The following is a 20,280-nucleotide window of genomic DNA, read 5'->3' on the forward strand; positions in this document are numbered from 1 at the left end:
CTGTAGTTGCCTAAGATGTTGTACAAGGTGGCCAAGAAGATTGGACAGGTCATGGCTACATGCTCTGCTGTCTCTCATTTATAAAATTTGAAATACCCTTATTAAAGTCTGAAAATTTTTAAGACAAGGTTGTCCATTTAAAAATATTTCTTTTTACATACAAGAAACTATTTCACATCAAATAGGGAAATGAGATATTTAAATCATTTTGACTAATTTTCTTTGAAGATACAACTAGATGTTCAAGAATTAATTCTCTGAAAGGAAACCACAACTCTTCAGGTGCTAAAATACAATTTAAAGGTATCAAGTAACAGAAATCACTAACTTTTTAAAGAAGGTAATGCTGTCCTTCAGAAAATCTATTTTACTGATTTGATATTCTATTAATTCTATGAAACTTCATTGATAACTACATAAATGTCTTTTTTTTAGCCTCACTGGAGAATTATAAAACACCACTGGCTTACTTAAAACAAATATAAATGTGGATTTTGAAATATTAGTCATTTCAAGGCATTTCTTAAAACAAAAATAACTTTGTCAAAAGGACACAAAGTATAAATGTGAAGGACAACAGCATATAATCTGTGCCCATTTCTGAAGTAACTTTAAAAAAAGACTTTTTTTTTTTTTTTTTTTGGTAAACTAATTGGAGAGATGGTATACAAAGGGCAACAATTCAGTCTATCAGTTTTCAAAGAGGACTTTGACTAGGGATTTCTATATACACTATAAAACAGCAAGAATATCACTGAAGATATCCTTGAAGAATATCTCCTTCAAAGAAATGGCTAGCGACAGTGATGTGAGGAGGAAACAATTCATTTAAATTATTCAGTATCTGCTTAGTGCCAGGCATGGTTCTAGGCACCAGGGTTGTAGGCACCAGGGTTGTTGGCATGACAAGCCAGACATGGTCCTCAAGCTCATGAAGCTTGTCTTCTACTGGGAGAAGGACACTAAACAAATAAGACTCCCGCAGACATTTCAAGGGCTACGAGGATATTTTGACAGAGCAATGTGATGGAAGAAGATTCTGGGATGGAGGGCTTATGGTAGATGAGGCACAAAGGAGAGTCTAAGCAGGCGTGATTTATTTCAGAACTGAGGTTACTGGAGAATCCACATGCTCCTTTAAATAATTTCAACCTCATGATGAAGGACACTTTCATAACATAACCTTTCAGTTGAGCACATTTCCTTTCAAACCTTCCAGCAGAGTTCATTTCTCCCATCCAAGTAGCAGATCAATCAGTCTTAAGTGGGATGGACAGGAGTGGTCTTAGGACATCACCAAAAAGACAACAAAATGCTAACCGGGGGTATAAAGAAAGGGAGGTGGGGGAAAGGAGGACTGGTATGAATGTACCTTTGAATTCAAAGAGGACTTACTAATTTTGACTGGAAAAATATTCAGGATTGTGTGAAAGAAACTGGGGTACTTCATCATTACCCAGAGAGATGGAATGTGGATGATCTTTTTTTATGACTGGCTGACATCCAGAAAGATTTCAGAAAGAATGACAGACATTTCCTACAAAGATAATACCAAAAGAATGAAGGGAAAATAAGCAGAGGATCCAATGTTCATATCATAACATGCTAGTAATGTTAGTCTCAGTATCACTGACCGATTAACACAGAAAACTTAAATAATATGAACATACCAATATAATGCTGCTTTCACTTTTATGAGGGCAATGAATCAACGATAATATGCATGTAGGGGATAGAATTAACCTGCAGAATAACCAAATCTGTGCAGTGGGGTTTCACTGGTTTTAAAACCATCCCACATCACAAATCTGAGTATGTAACTACTATCACTATGAATGACAATTCCAAAAACTCGAATGTACATGATTAAGAAACCATGACAAAATAAAATATAAAATTTTAAAAATTAACTTCGGGAGCAAAATGGGCTTTCTTATTTAAAACAACTTAGGAAGAACTGGAAGACTTATCATGCCATGTGGATGAGATATGTAATTATAATGAAGCTTTCAATTACTATAAATTATACATACATAGAAAAATAAAGAATTAGGACCAAAATATAAATCTGTAGATTTATATTTTGCAAGTATTTTTGCAAGTTTTTTTCCTATGCCTAGATATATGTGTATATATATATTTTTTCTATTCATAAATTGGGTAAGTAAAACACCTACCTGTAGGCTTGCGTAGTGAGTTTTTCACTTAATAGTATATGTATACAAATATTACAATGCTATCAAGTATTCTTATATTTTAATAAATCCACATTCATAATTTATTCAACTGTATCCCTGTTGTCATCAATACTGTTTCCAATATTTTCCTATCAAAGGATCAGCACTGAGAAGGATGCCCTTATACATTTTTGTGTGTAACTCCAAAGTGACAACTGCTAGAATTCCTGAGTCAGAAGAAGTCTTGATACACATTCCCATACTGATTCCTGGAAAAAGAAATGAATGTTTATATTTACCCTGCACCATCTCAACACTAAATATCATTCATTTTTAAGAGATGCCACTCTTATGAGTAACAAATGATATTAATATCTCTTTTTTTTTTTGAAATTTGCATTTTTAGCCATAATAAGTGGCATATGGTTTCATGTTTACTGGCCATTAATAGTCCTAAAAATAATCTGTCTCTATGCTTTTAATAAAGGAGCTATTAATTTCCTCACTGATATTTAAGAATGTTTAATATAGTACACATATTAATCTTTCATCATATGTTCCATCACTTTCCGAGTTGTCATTCTCCTATTAACTGTGCTTATTTTTTGTCACTCGAAATTTTTCATTTTATGCAAATATATTAATCTGCGACAATACAACTGATCCTGTTGCTTTGTTTATTCTTTCACTCAAAATATGCTTTACCCATCTCCATATGAGTTATTTCTTACATTTTTCTTTTAGATTTTGTAGTTAGGGGTTTTTTTTCTTTTTCTTTTTTCTTTTTTCCAGTTCATTTAGACTTTAGTAGGGGGACGGGAAGGAGGTGGTGAGGAACAAGGAGAAGTTAAGGAGACTGCCAGGGAGGGATTCGAATGGAGAAAACGGCATTCCATGCTGAGCAAATAGAATTTAGAAACTGAACCCATGTCTAACTGCTTTATTCCTCTCCTTTCCTTGAAAGTCAAATTTCTTGAAACAGTAGCCTATGTTCCTTGTTTCAAATCTTCACCATTCATTCAATCTACCCACCCAAATGCAATGTGGCTCCTGACGTGGCTACTCTTCTACTTTCATCAAAGTCATCAATGTCTTTTCCAGGGGCTATGTTCAAAGTATAACTGTCAGTCTTTAGCTGACAAACTCTGGAAGCGTTTAATATTATTGTCCATATCTTCTATGGTAAAACTCTCCCTACTTGTCTTCTATAAAGGCTCTCCCCTACTCCCTTCTTTCTCTCTGGCCACTTCATCTCACCTGCCTGTACAATTCTTCCTCTTTCTCTTAAATGTTAGTATACCTAGGGACTCCTTCCAAAATTTCCCACCTAAAGACTATCCTTTTCCTTTATGATTATACCCATCCCGTAACCTCGGTCATCACAAGAGGACGATTCCTTAATCTTTTCCTACACTTTAGATTCTCTCCTGAGCTATGGAGACACATTTTCATCTTCATTTCAAATACAAGTCTAAAATGAATTTATCATGTTCCATAAAATATATGGAGAGTCTTTCTTTCAGATTCTCTCTCCTCCTCTCTCTAAAATTTACCTTTCTCTCCAACCCCACTTCCATGTCCTCAGTTTAGAATACCCTTAGGTCTCTCACCTAAATCACTCCAATAGTTTCTTAAACTCTGTGACTTTCTGCCGCACCCCTCCCAATGCATCCTCAACATAAGTGCCAGTTTTTCCTAACTTGTAAATCTTCCAATGTTAATCTCCTGCTTAAAATCCTTTAATTACACCCTTTTGCCTTAAATGATAATAACTGTAACCACTTTTTTCGAGTTCCTACTACTTCCTGTTTGCCAGGAACTTTATAAAGTATATTTTAAATACATTATATGCAAGAACTGGAATTTATACCTGTGTGAGCTGGCTCTACTCTGTTATGTCTATTTTCTCCACACAAAAACAAATTCCTCAGTATTACATATAAGGTTCTTTAGAATTTAATTCCTACCTAGTTGTTGATCCTTATCTGGTGCTACAAGCTTCACATGCTACTCTTCAATTGTTCCGAAATCACCTTAATCTAGAATATCAAATATTTTTCCCCATGCATCTTTATTTCCAGGGTCATACTCATCCTCCAAGAGTTAACAGCTGTCACATCTGGGTTAGATCAAGTATTTTTATAATTCCATAGTCTTCTAAATATTTCTCTATTCTAGCATGTACCATAGTATAATGATCTGCTTAGTATCTATTTCTTCTACTAAACTCTTAAATGTGTCTATTTCTTAAATGAAATGACCAGATTAAGGCCATGCCCAGAATATTAAGGGTTGGTAGCAAGAATTAATTATCATTCAGGAAATGGCCAGTAGTGTGATCAGCATACTGAAGTCATGAAAGGATGCAAGAAGTAACCCTGGAAACATTGGTTTAGGCAGATGAAAATCTTGAATGCTGACATAAAGATCTATTTCTACAGCCAAAGAAGATCTATTAAAGGTTTTCAAACACAGAATGAACAAAATTTGACGTGTTTTAAGAAAATAATAACTAGTAATGTGATAAGATGTAAGAAGCTGAAGAAGACAATTTTCAAAGTCCAGAAAAATTTGAGGAGAAATAGAGCTCATTTTGATATAAGCTCTGACACTGGCAGATAGCCATGTGCTGATGTCTGACTTTTCTGTTTCATGTTAAGATCCTTCCACATAAACCATTTTATCAGATAAATTTCTTATCACTACTAAAATTAGCATGAAGTTGGAATTTTGAGTCTAACACTTAAGAGCAAATCTTGAAAGTTTCGAATTTGAAAGTTTCAAAAAATAGCCATACAAATGGTTGATCTTGCTCAAGAAAAAAATGGGGAGAACAGGAGGGCTGATGATGGAATCTTGGCCACATTTACACTAATGAGCAAAGGAGAAAGACACATTGATGGCGACAAGGTGTGGTCAGGGAAAGGAGAGGACCAAAAGAGTATAACATGGATTTACCTACAGTGATGTAGAGGACCTTTCCATGAGGCATCCCTGAAAGACTCAGTCTTTGGTTCGTATTTATGGCTATCGTGTTTAGTGAACATTCAACAGGCATTAGGGCAAAATGTCATTTTTAAAAGGCCTTCCTATATATGAAAATTGTGTTAAACTTCTTTCCTGATGCTCTGGGTCCATCCAAATAGATTTTAGTATAGAAGTACACTTTGCCTGATTGCTATATCCATTGTTGTTGTTGTTGTTGTTGTTGGAAAAAGCTTTGCATCACTGGTTAAAAAAATTAAGATTATAAAATTGCAGTAAACTATTCATCAAATTGCTACTCTGGTAGTTTTCTCTGATGACTCTTACTCTATCAACATAGTAACTTTAATTAAACATATTTCCATGACTGTAAAAAACTCAAGACCATTTAGGACCTTTTTCCTCTTCTTCAGATTGATGTTGTGAAGAGTGCTTGCAAATTTGGTAGTAATGAGTTCATCAGAAAAAAATCCTACCGTATAATCCTTTTACACATGAAACAGTAAGAAAAGCAAAATTCCCTTCCTTAAAATCATGAGTTTCCTTTTAGACAATAATTTGTGTAAATCCTATAAAACTCCTTTCAAACTATTACAATATGATTACCTTAAAAATATATGTCAGTATGCACAATTTCTGTGTTCTTATTCTAGGAAAAGGGACCGCACAGAAAGGATGGAACAATGGTATGGAAACTTACCATTCTCTCCAATTGGACTCCTTATTACAGACTTATTGCTTCCATGTGTTAAAAACAAATTTAAACCTTTAAGCAAACCCCAGTCCCTAAATTTTTTGGCACTCTTATTAAATATTGAATCCAGAAAAAAAAAAAAGAACTTTTTTTTTAATTATCACAAGCCTATCAGAGTCAAAATGTATTTTATCATTATGGAAATGTGTTAGAAATTAATAATAAAAGTTAGTTTCAACAAAATTCAAAAAACATGCTATTTAAAGCTGCTAAAATACCACAAATTACCTGGTCTCAATGTTTAAATAAATAATGTTCATTTTTAATATTTCATTTGAAAAGATATAATATAAATTCATTTGAAGGAATACTGAAATGGATGAGGTTGACACTTTTTTCTGCAGAGTAAAAAAATTTTTTAAAGCTGTGATTATATAAAGCTGAGGAATACAAACATCCTATAGGTTCATTCATATAATTTTCTGAAACAAGGAAATCTTTGCCCAAATTATACGATGAGGTCAATGAATTACCTAAACTCCGTTGTCTTTGTACTTTTCCACAAATTGGGGTACACAATGGGAATGCATAACTCCCTAAAAGAAGCACATCTCCAAGTTTTGGTGTGTGTGTCAAATGAAAGAAGGAAAAAGTTCCCTCACCCCAAAGTGAGAACAGATGGGAATGTAAAATTAGATGGGAAGAGACAGTGAAGCTTTGGATGACCCACCAAGAAATCTTCCCCTGAGGGGAGCCAAATATACCAGACCTCCGCTTGTTCTGCTTCCCAGTTAACTTCCAAATTAAATCCAATAAGAATGCAGAGCAGTCCTTAGATTCAATGTATTGGCTTTTATTTTTGTAAGCATTTCTATAAATTTTATAAAAAAACTATTGATAAATATAAGTTTAAAAAGTTTATAGTCAGTCAGTATAAAGCAGCTCCTAATCACTTTTGTGAGTATAACATTACTTCAAACTTAGGCTGTTAACAATAAAACTTTTGAAAATAAATGGCTTTATGAAAAAAAAGGCAACAGGCACGAACAAACTCAAGACATGGACACTGAAACTCCTTATATGATGAAAGAATTGTCTGCCATAAACTGAAAAATTATATAAATAAAATATAAATATATTTTATATTTATTCTTTTTATATTTTAACTAACTAATCTTAATAGCAATCCTAGCAATACTTCCTATACCTAGCAAAAAAATTTATTTTATCTGATATCCAATTTTATATAGCATGATATAATTTTTCTAAAACTACCAACTATAACCTTAAAAGAATCCTCTCTATTGTGCTGTGTTTCTCTTCAATATTTTTTATTTTTAATATGGATAATAATTTAGAACCAAAAAAACAAAAATTGTTGCTTTCAGATTTGAATGCATTTAAAAACAGTTTTATTGTTAATAATCATTCCCTTAAAATATTACTAGTTTAAGAACAATTTTGTAAAATTAATTATGAACTTTTAAAGAGCTATCAAGTAACTTCCACAAAATAGTGCTTATGATGATTATTTTGTGCTTGCTCACTTTCACATAAAATTTTCATTTGTTAATACAATAATTTGAATAACTCAGTATTTTAATAAATAATGCTCAAAACCGCAGATCATTCTCATCCATAATTCCAAACTTTTTTTCCAAGACAATGAAAAGTTCAGTGTACCTTTTCCCTGCAGTCTCAGGAAATTGGCTTTCAATGTCTTAACCCTGTTTTATTTTATTTTTTTAACCTAACTAAGTATACACAGTAAAAGGAAATATAGAAATATGACTTGTTCCAAGTGGTGAAAGCAACTGCGCCTCACACTTAAGTGACTTCAGTTTAAACAACCCAAGACACTGGTATTTGATATGGGCTTTACTTATAACAGGGAATGAGGTCTTTCATAAAGAAGATGTTCAGTATAGTATATTGCATTTAGTTGAATATGTGCACGAAATAATTACTGAAAATTAGCTTTTATTATTCAGAGTACTTTAAATTACATGCAATAATTATTACCAAAAAAGAAGAAAATCTCTCAAGGTGTCTAGCTTCCTTTCTTTCTTTTTCAAATTCTCTCTTATCAATACATAAAAACCACAACAGGCAAAATTTAGAGGATACTATGTTGATTATATTTTACTAAAATTTATTTTCCACACTTCCCATTTGTGCAAATAAAATGTGATTTAAGCAAAAACTGTTAACGTTTTCAAATGCATCCCCATATTAATAAATCAGATTCTAATTCCTCAAAATATCAAATGCAGATCCTTCTACATAATTTACAGTATTATCTTAATTCATTTTCTAGTTAGTTGGTTGAATGATTTTAACATGGAAAACAGAGAACATTTTATAATGAATCCAATACTGCTATCTTCCTCTTAGGGGATGGGAGGGGAGGCTTTGAATAAAGAATGCACATGCACGCACACAACAGTTACTCAATATTCCTGTCCAAGTCTCAGATAATCCACCATCTTTTTAAACTTGATAAGTCACAAACACACTGGATGACAAACATCTATCTATAAAAAGAATATGATTGGTTTAGGTCAGGATTTCTCAGATGGCAGAAACCTGAAGATCTGTGGGCATATTATTAGGAGTCAGAGTGTTACAAAGTATTCTTTGATGTCTTCATATTATGATATAAATATAATTATATTCTAGATAGTCTCATTCACAACTTTTAGCACTTATCTCAATTTCAGAATCTGATTCTGATACAGTGTTTATGATGTTGGTGCTAACTTTTTTTATGGTGACTCTGTTTAACATAATATAATGTTTTTAAACTGGAATTCATAGATGGATTCTTGGGGCCTGAGATACATTTTTCTGTCAGCATGAGTCCGCCTATTACTCAACACCAAGACACACTAGAGGATCTTTCTAATTCCTCCCCGCTTTAAAAAATATGTTACAATCTGTTGCAGCTTACTATTAATTTATGGAGATTATATTTTTAAAACACACTTAGAGAAAGAGAACTTCACAAGAAGAGTTACATATGTTCTACTTGTTTTCCCTTTTACATTTAAATTAAAGTTTCTGAGATAAGATGGCATTCAGTGGGCAAAACAAACAAGGTTATCAGATAAAAGTTCTATTAGCAACTGTCATTTCAAATGGTTTAATAGACTACATATTAAATAAGAGTCAGAAAATCCCAGTTTCTTTTTCCAGTTTTGCCTCTGACTTCAAACAGTATCTTGGTATTAGAATGATTCATTTTTATAACCCCCATTTTTTATAAAGTTAGTACATTATGCTACTGAATGAAAAAAGTGCACAATACCAAGTACTCATGTTATATAATGATAAGCAATACGTTTCAAATTTTAATTTATATAATAGGAAAACAACAAATCTAAAAAACTCAATTTGTTTTTCTTAATTTTGTTAGAGACAAAATATATACCATGTAGAAATAACAGTATAATTTTTTTCTAATATAATTATGGATTATTTTGATCTAGTTTTAAAAACATTTATGTTTAAATTTGCTTCATCTAATTTAAAAATATTTAGAGTGTTGTGAATTAGTACTTAAAGATATTTTATAGGTAGAAATCATTGTTTACTGGTTAAAAGTTTAAAAATAAAAACTTATCATTACTCATATATCATAATCTTATATCAAGTTTTTAAACCATGTACTCTTAACAGAATTCTTAACTTATATGTATTTTAACAATGGAATCAACATTAGTAAAGAGAAGTAAAATGTTTGCAAACTGCAAAAATGTTCTGAATTTAAAATGCATATATTTTACATTTAAAATATAGTTATCTAATTTTTAACTTTAAAGGTTAGGGAAACAAAATTCATTTAAGTCATCTTATTCATATTTCCTTAAGTAAAAGTACTCCATAAAGAGGTGTAATTTTTCCTGATATGTGGCATCTTAACTGAACACTTTAAAAAAAGGAATGTTTTTAAACTACTTTTAAAGTGTGACCAATAGTATTAAAAAATCACTAATTAAACTAAAAATTATTGACTTTGAAATTATCTATTGAATTTAAATTACTGACTTCTGATTGAAGTAAAGTGTAGGCTAGAGAATTTAAGATTAATTTTATAATCAGCATATTTCATAATACGCTTGTTTTATCAAGAGAAATATCACATTCAAATTTTAAAAAGTGGTCTTGCTATCCTAGCAAACATAACTGATATTAGCTTATTAAACTCATTTGTAATTTTCTTCATCCTGTGAAGTAATTTTCAGCTTTTATTATTTTAAGATTTCTTTTCTAGATGATTTAATTAGACCATTAAATAAAGGACAGTGGAGTCAAATGAAAAATGTGCATTTCCAAAAAGTACATACTTTTATATATTGCGATAAGTAATTTTTTCTTGGAATACACACATGCAATTGCACAAATGTTAAAATCAGTGCCAAAAAGTTACTCTACCTGAACTGTAGAGCTGATCTCCGACGCAAAGCCCCCAGTCAAAGGAGCCTCGTGACTGATAAGCAGTCTCCCTGTTTTGACCACAGACTGAAAAAGAAAAGGAAAACCTGATGTTAAAGAGAATACATATTTTCAAGTACATGATGGTAGTTTTAATTCAGTAATAAAAATCCTTTAAATTTAATAATGAAAAATTAGTAATTCAATATTATGCAAAATAAGTTACAACTCTCTTTCAACTGGACAGTCATTTCATTTTTGCCCTGTTAAAAAATTTTTCAATATAGTTCATAATCCTAGTACAAAAAAAATGAGATCTGTAATTCTATGTATGTCATTAAAAATGCATTACATTATGAAATATTTTGTTATAAACCAAATTACTGTATTTCACATTTTCTTGTCAATATCATTTTTCCTCATATTACTTTAAGAGTAAAAGTGCTTTTTCATTCATTTTAAGGTTATTTGCAAATAAATAAAAGTCTTACGAAATACTATTTTTTTGGAGAAGGAAAACACAAAAATAGCACATAAATGTTGTAGCAAAGAAAAAGTTCAAGCTTCTAGATATTCAAGGGGACCTAAAGGAAGAAATTATTGCAAAAGTAAAAGAGAAGTTACAACCCTCTTCGCCCATGTGCATTAAGAGCTGGTTAATGACAACGACTCCATTTTAATGTAGAAAATGTCACAAATAATAAGGATGTATTCTCAATACTGGCTCAGTGTGGTTGTTCACACTGTGCATGATATGCTCTGTACAATAATAAATCAAAAAGTATAGCTATATCATAGCAGGATGCCAGCTCCCACTGGAAGGCAAAAAATATTAAAATCAACAGCAAGTTATAGCTTAAAATACTCTGAACTATTACCATATTACCAAACAGAAGTGGCAATTTCTCCTCTACATTTCTATTAATTTGATATCACCTTCCTTAACTTCTACATTACTATTTTATGAATATGAAATAAAATCTTCCAAGCAAAAAATATATATATAAATTAAAATTCTTCCTTCATTCTAGACAATTAGACTTTAAAATTTTTAAAGTATGCAGCAGTTTAAACCAGCATATGTTATACTCCAAGATATGGCCAGTAGCCATGAGGAAAAATAAGTTACCGTATCTACTAAGTAAATAGTGACTGGAGAACATAAAATTTTATGAACACCTTAATGAATACCATCCCTACCCCCAATGAAATGCTAACTTTGAAATATTGCTATTTGGATTTTATGACTGTAATTAATTATGCCATTTATGACAGTCACAAATTAAATTTCAATGCACCCGGTTAGAAATATAAAGAGACAAAAATATTCCACAATCATGAAAAAACAAATATATTCTCAAAGTATTCTCTAAAAGATGTCCTGACTAAAGGAATTACCAATTGAAAAAACAGATTTGACAATCAGACCCTTCTTACAGCTCTGAATCCCCACATCTTTGCCAACGTAAAAGTGTCTAAGGATGACATTGCTAAAATCTATCCTAGCTAGACATCACAACTTAAATTTCTAAGAAATAGAAATGAGAAACTTCTATAAAAATGCTGGTGTCACCTTAAAACTCCACACGACAGAACTGGTACATTTTAGCTGAGCTGAGCCCTATCCAAGATTAAATGACAACCTTTAGAATGATCCTTGATGGCCAACAAGCAACCTAGGCATAAAGCCTAGGCTTCTCAGAGCCTCAATGACGTAGTAGGGAAACTAAGCACAGATGTACCCAGGACAAAAGCTTCCAACCCTTCAAGTTTATGCAACATGATGTGTAAGCTGATGAAATCCAGAGAACCTCTGGCTGTCTTTCAGCAGGGGAAAGGTTAAACAAACCAAGATACATCAATACAGTCAAATATTATGCAGTCATGAAAAAGACTAAGGATATGAAATAGTGCCCATGATAAGTTAATTGATAAAATAAGCAAAGTGAAGAAAAACAGAATCTCATTTTTATGGAAAAAAAAAAAAAAAAAAAAACACAGCAGTGTGGACAGCAATGAAAATAGCAATATATAGTGAGCCAACATGTGTAAATAGTCTGGAAGGATTCATTCCAAACTATCAAAACGTATTTCTCCTGAAAAATAACAGTGAAGAAACTGTAGAAAAGGGACTTGTTTTTTACTTTAAGTAAAAAAGTATTTTTATAGTATTGAAAGTATTCTCAATAAGTTTAAAAAAAAATAAAAATAAAGGAAAAGCATTGAATGCTGAAGGTAACAATGTGGCAGTTATTTCCTCAAAAAAAAAAAAAAATGTTTTTATGGTATCTTAGGACTAACTTCAGATGCAAGGGAACTCCGAGGTCCCAAACTCCAGCAGCAAATAGGCATACTAAAAACACAGGGAATCAGCCTTCCCATGCCAGTGTCTGTATGATCTGCTACATATCTGGATCATATCCAGCTCATCTCTTGACCCAAAGGACCTTGGATTCTAGACAGAGTAAGAAATAAGCTATTGGTATCACAGAAGGTAACATTCTTCAACACCTCTGTATGTGTGTTATGTAAATATTTGTGCTCTCGGAACAGAAGTTATGCACTGACAGTTATGGAAGTAATTCCAGAAGTTTTTAAAACACCAAGTGCTAGAGGGTAGGAATGCTGTGAGTTTATGAAAATTGTCCAGGTATACACGCCAGTGGGCAGGGGGAAGGGAGGGAGAAGAAGAGGACGTAGCAAGAAAAGGGGAGTCAGAAATAATGATCATAATCACAAACAACTGACTGTCACAAGAGTTGCTTTGTGCTAGGCTTTGAGCTCAGTGTTTTACATTGAATACTTCAGTTATTTTTGAAAGCACTTAAGTTTCATCTTTGCTTTTTAAAATCAATCTTGTTAAAATGTATAAAAGAAAATTGCATCAAAATCCTAAATAATGCCAAAATTTAGAAGTAACAGATATTTTCAGTCACACTCTCAAATAATTAGCATATATCATTAAGCGATTGAGTCTAAAAGTACAGTTCAACGATTTTGTAAGGTATACTATAAATTCAGCTTTTTAATCATTCTTAATTTTTAATTTACTGAAATTTCTGAAGACAAGATTTATTTTCTAATACTGTTTTAGAAATTATTAATACTATTAATATTATGATAACAAGATTGTTACAAATATACAAAATTGGAGAATGTTATTCTTTCTATGTGATTCAATTAGCTAATCTGATTAAACCACATATATTTGTCAACTTTAACAGACAATTAATGTTCATATATTGAGGCACAATGATATAAAACTGCCAGGAAATTTAACTAGCCAAATTTAGCATTTTGACATACTAAGATAGCAAAAATTAATATGGTGTCTTTCAATGGAGACAGATGTTAACCTTTTTAAAATAACTACAGTTATAAATACTAATAACACTTTAAAATTCATTTTCTTTAGAAGAAACTTGAAGTTTGCTTCTGAGATAAATGTGTTTCACCACTTGAAAAAAATTAAAAAGGTTCAAACAACTTTTCAATGTGAAAGCTGAACTTATCAAAGCCAGGAAAGATCACATATGGCTGGATTTTCCAGTATCTGCTTCTTCAACTTCTTGCCACTCAAACCTGCTTCAGGGCCCTGGCCTGAGGGAGATGGGGAACCAGTGAGTTAGAGGGAACAAATGGCACCAGGGAAAGCTGTGCCAATTAAAGACTAGGACTATGAATAACCGTTCTCTCTGTCCTTTATCACAAAACAAAAGCACTTTCTTTTCTATAGGGGCTCCAGAAGATGTGTCAAGAAAACTTTAAAAACAATTCTGAAAGGCTAGGAGTGAAACAGCCTATGGCTGCTAAGTCAGTTAGAGCAGGTCTGTCCTAGATTTATCCTTTGGAATCTCGTTCTTTCTCACTATTTCAGTTAGTTGTCCCCTCCTCCAGGGCAACAGCAGCATCCTATTACAAGAGGAGATATCAAAATCTCAGGAAAAAGCTCACAGAATGGCACTGCTAACAACAGACAGATGACCAGACTGCACCCCGAAGTACCTTATTCCCAGTTTTGCCACTTCATGACTATTCTCCATTGTCCATCTTCACCCAGATGTCATTACTATCGGCCATGACTTCGAGTTATCTAGGCAGCATACCTAGCACGATGTTCAGAATATAGTATACACTTAAGAAATTGAATTAGTTAATAATCTATTTTAATAATTTAACTATATTAAGCATGTCCTTGTTTATAACTTATTGAAGCTATTGCTTTCTTGGCAAAATTCATTTTTAAAATAGTGCAAAGGTACACTTCAGCACATCCCAGAATGATTTAAATATGAAATAACAGACTCTGAATTAAAGATATTTTAATGTTGCTTTAACAATAAGATATCTGTGGTAATGGTAGAGTTGCTAAGTTGTACTCCATTAAAATGATTGCACAGATTTTGGCTGCCCAAACACTGGACATATGGTTTAGTGAATGTAGCCTTTAAAGATTTTAACACAATCCAACCAGGAAAACTGTTAAGCTGTCATTCCAGAAGAAAATGATACAGAGGGCAGACCATTAAGCTTGCATCTGTCTGAAAGTGCCAACAATGACATTCAAAAAACCAAAACATATATAGAAAGCAATCAACTTTACCAACACCAAGTTCAGCCACTTTTACTGACTGCTGATAAGTAGAAAAATAACACTTTGGATAAGCACTTCATAGCTCTTTTAACATTTCTAAATATAAGGCCAATGAAAAGCAAAGAAATACCAAAGTTGGCCTTTACCACTTCCTTTTGAAATCAAATCTGCTTATAAAATACATGTAAGCAAAAGTAATAGTAAATTTATACCTGTGTTTTATTAAACAAAAACATATCAATATTTATTACACAATTTAGAATCATTAAAGACAATTTTAATTAGCTTCGAATATCATTGCAAATGAATTAAATTTTTGAAATATTTTCTTGTTCAGTAGCCAAATGCATTTGAGAAATTAACCAGAAAAACCTCACAATCACAAGCCAAAAAAAGTATTAACATATGCCTTGGAACTATTATTAATCAGCAATGATCCTTACATACAATCAGACCATGCACTGATATTCCACGGGAGAAATGCCAATGCTGAAAGAGAAAGAACAGTCACGAACTCTAGAAAAAGTTCGGAAAAGTCCATTTTGGCAAGGATATTAGTGATGGAGTTACAAATATTTCGGTATTGGAGAAAAACGGTGTAAACTGAGAAAAACTAAATCCTTAGAGCTTTATCACCCATCTGGAAAAAATAGGTAAGGGAGCAAGTAGAGCATAAAGAAAACTGAATCAAGTCAACAGGAGAAGAATGAGCAAATCATACTGACAAAAGCATGAAATGCTTGGGAAATTTTCAGACATCCTCTTTACTTCATTCCTGCCTGAATTGTTTGTATAATCAGATCTGAAACACTGAAAAGCCTAGGAAAAATCACTTTTGCAAAATTAGAAATGGACATCTTTCTGAAAGTTATTTTAAAATATGTCAGATGAAAGTGTTACTATCAATCAACTTTACCTTTCCAGCTTGTTTCCTCATAGTCCCTCTAGACTCCAGTCATGTCAGGCCAATCGCTACTCTGTGAATGTGACCCATGCTTTCCTGCCTCTGATGACTTCCTTCTCCAAATTGGCAGGCATTCTATCCCTCCCTCGAGACCCACCTCATACAACCCCTCCTCCATGGTTCCCCCAACTTTCTAGGCGTTCCCTTATTTTAAACCCCATGGTACTTTTTTCTTTATTTCTTATCATATTATATACATTCTAGCAACCATTTCCTAATAAAATTTGAGGTAGTTGACAAGACAATGTTCTATGAAATCTAAAACCAGAGCACAAGGGGAAAAGTCAAGTACTAGGGTCAAGGCAGCACTCACCGCTATACTTCTGGTGAGGAACCCTACTAATTTACCTCGTAGGATAGCCCTGTGGAAATCTCTCTGATGATCCCTTCCAACAGCACTCAAAATTACAAGTGTGAGAAAGTGGTGAAGAGTTAAAGAAGTACAAATCAGTGGCTGATAGATGGTCATGGGGATGAGGAGCACGGCATAGGGAATGCAGTCAGCAGTAATATAATGGCTATGTGTAGAACCAGAGAGAAGATAGATTAGGGGGATCATTTCATAAACTATATAAATGTCTAAACAACTGAATACTTAAAACTAATTTTAAAAAATCTTAAGAAAAAAATTGAGCCTCTAAATGGCAGCGCTTATATTTGTCTCTGAATTGCTTTTCAACAAATAAAAGTTTAACTTTAAAAAAATTACAAACGTGAAAACAGGGATTTTGTGTTATTGATATTTGTGACTACTGCAGAACATAGCATATGACAAATATGCATTAAATTGAGCAAATTATGCTCATTTTTATTATTTTGGGACAAATGTATATATTAAAACATAAACAGCTTGAAAAAGTACCTAAATATCTTTTGTTTTTGTTTTCATTCAAGAGCACAAAATTTAGAAAGTATTGCGTATTCCATTCCTAACCAGAATACCTAATATACGGATGTGTATGTTCAATAAATGTTCTTAATATTATTTTTTCATGAAAGCATAGAGACACAGTGATTTAAATGAGTCACTGACAAGTCTCTGATTTTCTGATGCTTTTAAGCTCTCAAGAGGGACTAATAATGCCACAAAAGGCATTGAAAAGGAAGTCCTAAAAACCAATCTCTAGTCATTTTCCTAATTCTGATAGAGAACTATCTGGGTCAGCTCTTTTCACCTATATTTCCTATTCTGGATTGTTTTTAAAATAAGAAGTTAGCAGTAAAAAATATGTTTCCGCTTTTATTTATGTGTTTTTTGAGTGCATGAGTGTTAACAAATACACAAACATATACAAGACATAGCTTTTCCTTGCTACTGAACATAAGTTTCTTTTCCTATTAAAAAAAGACATGTCACCATGATGATAAAGGTATTATACTGGACTGAAGGACATTTACTAGTTATGTAGTTAAACAGGAGTAAGTATACAAATAAATGTCTTAAAAGTTATTTTTTCCACCTTCTCCTTTAGCTTAAATATCAAAAAAAGTTTAACCACCCCTGGGAGTCGATATATTTTTTGTGTGTGCCAAAACAATTTTTCAAAAATTGAAGTAGCCACTTTCCAGGTTGTTTTTATATCTTTCTTCTAATTAATGCCCTATCACTTTTTTTCAACAGGACTTAAAATACTTCCATAAACTTGTGCCGCATTGCTGCTTCAACTTTATCAATCTTTTTTGAATAGGAGAAATTATAGCATATCACTTGGACATTAATACTGTTGACTTCCATATTATAGCATTTTAGAAAATTGTTAACAAAGATTACTATTGAAAAAACTAAGCTGTACTTTTGAAACACAATCAAGGTGTTGTATCTTCCATATCTTCTATTCTGAGAATCATCCTGAGCTCTTCTGGGCTTTTTCTTTGGAGTTTACCGTGGCAAGAAGCATTTAGAAGTACCACGTAACTAAAACCTTACTGTCAATATGCTTAGATTCTCCTAAAAATTGAAAAAGTGGGAGTACAATAGCTACTACACACTTCTTCAAAAATTAGAACCTGACTCAACAGTAAAGAACATTGGCAGTACCATGTCACATGTATTCTTCATTAATTCAGGCAGTTTACCTTCACTCAAGTAATATTGTTTTGTAACCATGGTGGTATATACATGTTGTGTGTTTAGGGAGGGTTTGATAATTCACAGATAACTCATACACCTAGTTTAGCCTCTAGGTTCTGATTATGAGCTGACTAAAAACGCCATACAAAGTCTCGTTTCTTTTACCGTTTTAACCATTTTTAAATGTACACACCTGGAGAACTAAAGACATTCATATTGCTACAACTATCACCACCAACCATTTCCAGAACTATTTCATTTTCCCCAACTGAAACTCTCTATTAGTTAAAAATATATCCCCCCAGCCCCTGGCAACCATCTATGAATGACTACTCTAGGTACCTCACGTAAGTGGAATCATCAGTACTTGCCCTTTTGTGACTGGCTTAATTCACTTAGCATAATGTCTTCATGGGTCATACATGTTGCAGCATGTGTCAAATTTCCCTCAAGTTTGAATAATATTCCATTGTATGCAATTACCACATTTTGTTTATCCATCTCTCAGACACTTGGGTTATTTTCACCTTTTAGCTATTGTGAATAATGCTGCTATGAACATGGATGTTTGAGTCTCTGCTTTCATTTCTTTGAGTATATACCCAGAAGTGAAATTGCTGATCACACTGTAATAATATGTTTGTTTTTTTTTTTGAGGCCTAGCCATAGTTTTACAGCAGCTGCACTATATTTTTATATTCCCACTACCAATGCAAGGGTTCCAATTTCTCCACATCCTCACCAACAACTGTTATTTTCTGTTTTGTTTTTTTTTTTGATAGCAGACATCCTAATGGGTGTGGGGTAGTATCTTGTGGTTTTGATTTGCATTTCCCTAATAATTACTAATGTTTACTCACTAATCAATTTTTAATCTTTTCCTTTTTAATTTTTTTTCATCGGGCTGCTTGATTTTTTTTGTTGTTGATACAATACTATTTTAAGGGTGCTTAATGCATCTAATTTCTTAAATTGATCCCTTTAAGAACTGGAAATAAAATCTTTTCAGAATATGATATACCATATGGAAAAAGATATAATCAAACTCAAAGGTTCACCATGTTCTCATTCTTAAAAAAGCTTCACATCTGGTTTCCTCACCATCCTCCATTCCAAAACAGACACAAGGACATTTTTTCCTAAGATCACTAATGTCAAATATAACCTTTGCCAAACTGATTAGCTCAGACAGCACTCCTCTCTTGAGAAATCTTCAATGGTAAATCAGCTAGCCAGAATCACAATAACTGATAACCGCTAACATCAGCTGTAGTCCACTGCCCATGGAAACAAGGGCATCTAGTTACACGCTATGGAACTTTCTGAGCCTCTGATCTTTGCTTCATACTCTGCCAATAATTAGGACTAGAATAATGCCAATGAAGAAAATTTAGAACATTAGTACATACAAATCAGAAAATCATCTTCATCATCTTATTGGAGTACTATATGCAATTTCCCAATTAACTTTTAATGTATCAATTCCAAAAGTCATTGATTCATATCAAAAACAATTTATTGAGCCACTCACATGTGCCAATACTGGGGAAACAAAGATGTGTTCAACAAAAACCTTCAAGGCTTGTACTATGGGTTCCCACGTGTCCTTGGGCAAAGCATATTCAAACAAATTTTTTAAAGTAATTTAAAGATAGTTCGGGCAGAACACTAGAATTAAAATTCAAGTTATATTTGTTAAAAGTAACATTTTTTTTTTGAATTTTAAATGTCAACTCCTAAGGTCTTTTCTAAAATAACATTGAAAAGATGAATTTTTCTCTTCTTAAAACAAACAATTACTAATATTCTCTCCTTTTCTAATCAGAAGTCTCTGTTTGGCAAGTTTTTCTCAAGTGTTGACAACAGAGGGAAATATTATGTCTGGCCATTATAGAAACTGACATCATCCCCTGTGCTCCCAGCATACCATGAATAATAAGAAAGTGACCTTAACCGAAACCAAGATTGTCAGCAGTTACATTTTACACTGCTGTTTTAAGCACATATCAAGGGTACAATTTTCCCTGAAGCCAGCTGGTTGTCTACCAAGGTAATACCTCTCTAGGGAATGATAGAAAGTATAAACACTGCTATAGTTCTGCATCACCATGGATAAATGCTTTTATTTTCTAAAACCTGGTCCAATTCTGTTGGAGTAAGTGGATTTTTAGTCCATTATGAAACAAAAATCATGTGTAGCTCATAACATATGAGCAAAGCTTAAAATCTCTTGGATCTTTTTTGGGTATGACTCAAAAAAATGGTATGGTAAAACACGAAGGACATTTCAGCAAAAGTTACACATATACTTGAGTATATATAAGATACCATAGAGAGAAAGCACATTAAAACCAAGATGAT

The 20,280-nt window shown here is 32.6% G+C and overlaps 1 protein-coding gene across 5 annotated transcripts in view; it reads right to left on the bottom strand.

Annotated features, from left to right (window-relative positions):
• BCKDHB (branched chain keto acid dehydrogenase E1 subunit beta) overlaps positions 1–20,280 on the bottom strand; it is a 177,229-nt gene that overhangs the window by 39,205 nt on the left and 117,744 nt on the right. For 4 of the 5 annotated variants that reach the window (XM_039853144.1, XM_039853149.1, XM_039853143.1 and 1 more), the window contains one exon: positions 10,291–10,377. In XM_039853144.1, the coding sequence (XP_039709078.1) occupies positions 10,291–10,377 (87 nt within the window). Of the gene's footprint in view, positions 1–2,264; positions 2,447–10,290; positions 10,378–20,280 lie in introns of those variants that run through there. The other variant, XM_039853145.1, reaches the window with a different exon arrangement.

The sequence above is a fragment of the Pteropus medius genome, unplaced genomic scaffold (genome assembly GCF_902729225.1).
Source record: "Pteropus medius unplaced genomic scaffold, Ma_sr-lr_union100, whole genome shotgun sequence".
NCBI classification, from domain to species: Eukaryota; Metazoa; Chordata; class Mammalia; order Chiroptera; family Pteropodidae; genus Pteropus; species Pteropus medius.